At 45.7% G+C, this 5,315-nt stretch overlaps 1 protein-coding gene across 1 annotated transcript in view; it reads right to left on the minus strand.

The window, feature by feature from the left end:
- HOMER2 (homer homolog 2 (Drosophila)) overlaps positions 1-5,315 on the minus strand; it is a gene marked incomplete at its 3' end in the record, with an annotated part of 35,819 nt that overhangs the window by 782 nt on the left and 29,722 nt on the right. The window contains exons 6-7 of the mRNA XM_010294494.1: positions 4,574-4,730; positions 2,181-2,291 (exon numbers count right to left, since the gene is read on the minus strand). Coding sequence (XP_010292796.1) covers positions 2,181-2,291; positions 4,574-4,730 — 268 coding nt within the window. The remainder of the gene's footprint in view (positions 1-2,180; positions 2,292-4,573; positions 4,731-5,315) is intronic.

The raw sequence follows: 5,315 nt of genomic DNA on the forward strand, positions 1-5,315 counted from the left end.
AGAAAGCCTGTAGATTTTGCAGAAGGATAGTCAAAGCATCTGAAAAGCACATTTGCAGGTCCAAGAGCAACTCTGTGACTTGAAGAGAGTGCAAGATCCTCCTCCAGAAGCTGCCCAGGTAGGTGATGGTCTCAAGAGTAAGCAGGGGTATATCCTCTCTGAGCTGTACTGGCACAGGACAGCAAAACCAGCCCTATCTGAAAGGCAGATTTCTTGGCTACAAAAGATGATTTCTCCCCTAATGGGCGAACTTACAGCATGATAGGAGTGCAACAGAACCCGTAAGTCAAGCTCTTCCACAGAACCAGACAATAATGGTTTTCCTCAAGTCCCCGATTCCCTTGTTCTAAGAACATCAACACTCAGCACTTCCAGTCTCACCCAAATTTCACAAGAATCCAGTCTATCCTGGAGAGCATGTTGCTTTATTCTGAGGTTTGCCAAAAGCACCATTACATCGATAAATTCTTTTTTTTTGAGAAATTATGTAAAACCAGGTCAATTCTAACTGCTTTTATTCTTTCCTTATGTTTTTCAGCATTAGTTTACATTAAGATAAGGAGACAAAATACTACAGACTTTTCGTGACCTGCACTGAAGACTTTAACTAATGTAAGAGTAACTATATCCAGGTAATGTCGCAGCTGCTGATACAGGAGAAAGAAAGGGTAACTTACCCTTTGTTTTGAGATATGAGCTCCCATGCATATATATCTGTATATACATAAACAATGCCTGGGAGCTCACATCTCAAAATATAAATATATTATACTATATATACCTACTATATATATAACTACCATACTGTATACTTGCTATATATAGTCTAATACAGTGTGTGTATATATATATACCCTATATATATGGTACATGGCATACGGCACATATGAGAGAGAGAGAGAGAGAGAGAAATATATAAATATTTCACTAGATAGCTCTGTCCTGATGCCCATTTCTTTACATTTCTCTATCCTCCGTTCCTACATGAGGAGGATATCAGCAGCCTCTCTTACACAGCAATGTCCATGAGCAGGCTTCATGCTGGTTTGAATTGCAGACCATGAAAAGGTTACTTATGGGTGGTTTAGGCCTAATCACGAACCCGCTAATGTATGTATGCAGCTTGAAAACAAGTTAGTATATTGTCAGTGTAAATGGAAGATAGGCATGCAATATTCACAAGTCAATAAATTTTCTGGTTCATTTGGTACTGTAAAAATGTGAATCTTGAGGAAAATGCTGGCAGAGAACAAGGATTATTATACAGGCTATTACCACAGAAAGTTTGGGAAGAAAGCATGACATTTTCCTTTGAAATATGGGGCTAAAAAACATATTATAACAGTGCATCAAAATCCACCTCCCTAAACTATTTCCTTGTGCCATCTTAAAACCCCTTAACAGCACTGCTTTTAAGAGCACCAGCAGAGATGCTGTAATGGCACATGGCAAACTTTACTGCACCTGCTGACAGCTTTTTCTCTTCAGCCAGCACAGAACATTTGGTCACTGTAATGAAGGAAAAAACCAAGGATCCTATTATTTTCCCCACTGTTCAGGGGCTCCAAGCCATCAACATCACTCTCCTTAGAAAAATGAACACCTTGTATGTCAAAAATGACAAACCGGGTTACTCTAAATGAATCTGAATTTCTCACTCTTGGCATTAGTCCTGAGATCAGAGGGAGACCATAAAATGGCAAAGCTGAAGACTACAAGGCGTCTGGAAAAAGACACAGGACTTGTTATACAAACACCAAGTTATTTTGTAAATGATGTCTTTTTAATGCTGGAATTCTACAGGAATTCGGGGCATGGGGACTGGCAAATGAAACTCTTTTCAGCATGCATCTGTCTGGCTTTGGGCAACAAGTTCCACCACTCCAGCTCTTCTATTCGGAGTAAAGTGCTGTATACATGAAAGTATTATGTTTGTTAACCACTGCCAAATTAAAGTGTGCTGTCACAGCGCGTAACACATCACGAAACTGAGACCAAGGGATTCTATCAAACTGTTGCTAAGGAGCTGTGCATGGAAAATCTAGAAACAGGCAACACGCTGAGACATCAGGTTGCTTCTGGTTGTAGGTGAGCCAGTCCATAAATCCACACTCCAAGTGAGACGCAGACGGACCCACCCAAACTCTAAAGCATGCCATTTCCGTGCTCAGGACGCTTACCAGCTCTTTGTCCTGAAGTTCCGTTTCCAGCTCCTGGAGACGTCTAGTCAGCTGCGCATTTCTTTCCTTCTCTTTGTTTATTTCATTGCACTGTTCCTCCAGTTCTTCAATCTTTAAGAAATGTCAGACATTAGGTGAAATTTCTCAAATTTCTGAAAATCTGGGGCAGAACACAGCTGATGTAAACGGGCATTGCTCCACTGAGCAGAGGGCAGCACAGACAATTTTAAGTTGTCGTGGATGTGTTTCCTAGATCACAGCACTTGATTCACTGCAACCAAATTATCACTTCTTTCCTTAAAAAGAGCCAATTTACACATCCACTAGGAAGCCCTGGGACTGTGTTTCTTCTCTCTTGCACCGTGTCTCATCTCAGGAATGCACAAAACACTGAGCTGCTAAACAAAATGCACAAAACACTGAGGGGAGCTGTGGATAAAATCTGCACTTCACTGCCATGAAACCAACACAAGACTATAAGGGATGGGTTTTCTTAACGCAGCAAGGAGAAGAAATCTCTCCAGTGCTCCCAGCTTTGCCTCCTCAGGGGTTGCTTATTATTCTAGCTGGAGTACGAGGGACACAACATCAAAACTTTGGGGGGAGAATCAGTTCAGAGCAACGTATGCCACTTTGTTCTCTCGCCCAGGGACGTGCTTTGCTCTCTCCATACCTTCTCCTGCCAGCTCTGGACTTGGCTCCCAGGAGATGCACTTCCCACAGGCTGACAGGCCTGCTCATTAAAGTATGTATTTTAATTCTCAGCTTCGTGTTGCTTTGGGATTATAACTCCTGTCATTTGAAGGTAGAGCAATATGCAAAAAATTCTGACCCAATTAATGAAGGAGAAGGAACTTCCCAGGGTGCTGCAGTGCTGCAGCGTGAGCGCCGAGCAAGGAACCTACATGGGGGGAAGCTCAAAAAACCTCTCTGTATAGGAAAAGACAGCACATTATACAGACAGCGTTGCTGCACAGTCTGGCTAGTCACCGGTGTGATGATTTTGCAGCTGTAGTAAGGCACTGTTTTGGTAATCTCTTCATATCTAGACTACAGCTACTGAGATGTGGTGTGCTTCATCAGTTAATGTTAATGAGAACAAATTTTCTCTGCAATAGTATAGAAAAGTAAAAAGCTACACTGCAAGTTATATCTTCTTATAACATACTGTTCCAGTCTCTCACTCCTTCCCTATCCAAAAGAGACTGAACATAGGAACCCAAATCATATAACAACTAATATTAATTTTGTAATGTAACACCAGTAAATACAGCTCTGGTTTGATCTCTGAATTATCACACCTAAAATATTTGTGAATAGATAGAGAATATCTGCCTCGGGAAAAGGTTGCTCCACATGGATTTTCAGTGCCGACAGACAACCCACGCCACCTCCAACGCTGAAACACTATTTGCTGCCTACTGACATACAAAAAGATAAGAAATTCCCTCCCTCTTTGAAAGCAAACATGAAACAAAAAATCCCCACCAGACTGATACAATCTGATCTCTACTCCAAACGTCCCAGTGATCCGTCTAAGCAAGCAGGAGAAGGATCCAGCTTTTCCAAAGACATTTAAGATGAACGGAATGAAATTATGCCTGCAAGCAGTGCTCAGGGAAACCCCTGCCCAGGTTGGTGCCAACCCCGTGTGGGGCTGTTTCAGAGAGCACAGTATTATTAGAGGGACAGTACCAATGACTACTCCAAACCAAGGCTTTAAAAATTTAAACTTCTGAATTGCCGTCTGCTGTAGCCGCTGCTCACTGTCAGTCTCACACTTGTGCCCAGTAACGGAGGGGAAGAGGCTTTTGACAATGCCTCTCGGCAGGTTTCTGGACAAGGTGTGCCCGGCGTTAGTGCTGCAGGACCCAGCTCACCGCCTGCGGTGCTGAGGACATAACTCACAGCCTCGTTCCCCGCCCGCCGCCGGGATTTGCTTCCAACACCGAGTGGTTTCCAGCTTGGTTTCCTGTGGGTAACCAGGCCACAACGTGCCTTCTGCTCATTCGTCATCTGGCAGTATTCACGGGAGCTTCGAAAGGGATACGCAATAGTAATCCCACTTTCAAAACCTTTCTGTTTTATCACCCCGGCCAGCAACCCCTGCTGAGACCAAGTCTCCCCAGTGAAGCGGCAGAGAGCTCCACGCGATGCGGCGGCACCGGTCCTCCCGCTGGCGGCCGGCCCTTTGACCTTCACCGCGCGCTCGTGCAGCGGGAACCAGCTGGCGTAACCCCCCACCCCCCCTGCCGTACCCCCCCATCCGCCTCCTTTTCAAGACAAAACCCGTCAGCTAGCACACACAGAGACAAAGCAGCGGAGCTCCAAGAGAAAGAGCAATGGCAGGAGCAACGGGAAGAGACGGCTCTCCGGCGGCCATGCTCTGCTACCTTGCTCCTGAGCTGGTCGTTCTCCTCCTTGCAGGCGGAGAACTGCTTCTTCCAGTGCTCGACGCTGGCCGCAGACTCCTGCAGCGCCGTGCTCAGCCGGGCGTTGCTCTCCCGCAGCGTCTGCAGCTCCGTCTCCCACTTCTTCACGTTGGATGAACTGAGAAAAACAGGGTGCCGTGAGGTGGCTTCACCTTACCACCCCGTATACCGTTACTCGCTACCTGACTGCAAACATCCACCCGTGGCGCCTGTTTACCAATAATTTGTTGTTATAAGATCAAGAATACTCAGATGCATGTAACTGCCTTTAGCCGTGGCCCACCTGAGGAGAACACAAGCCCTAATTGGACTGCCTCTGCTGACAGCTGGGATCTCCACCATTTGCGGCGAGGGGTTTTACGCCGGCGCTGTGCACGGTCTGCGCTCAGCGCCAGAGCTGAGCACCCGCCGCAGGGCGCGCCTGGGGACGCGGTACCCGGGCAACAACGCAACTCCACACGTTTGCAGATGGTACAATAATTCCGAACAGGAGATGTCAGGGGTTGACACTATCTATAGTTGATTTTTTTTTAATGCTCAGCCTTAAATATAGACGTGTTACGTAATGCTGAAGAATTAAACTACTCATTCCCCAAAGCTTCAAGCCGCAGTGTAGAGCGCAAGATTAGGGAATGAATGGAAGAAAGGCTTTGAAACTCCCTGCTTGCTAGTTGCTACTTGCCTGTGGAGGTGTCTTCAGCAG

The sequence above is a fragment of the Phaethon lepturus genome, unplaced genomic scaffold (genome assembly GCF_000687285.1).
Source record: "Phaethon lepturus isolate BGI_N335 unplaced genomic scaffold, ASM68728v1 scaffold47010, whole genome shotgun sequence".
Taxonomy (NCBI): domain Eukaryota; kingdom Metazoa; phylum Chordata; class Aves; order Phaethontiformes; family Phaethontidae; genus Phaethon; species Phaethon lepturus.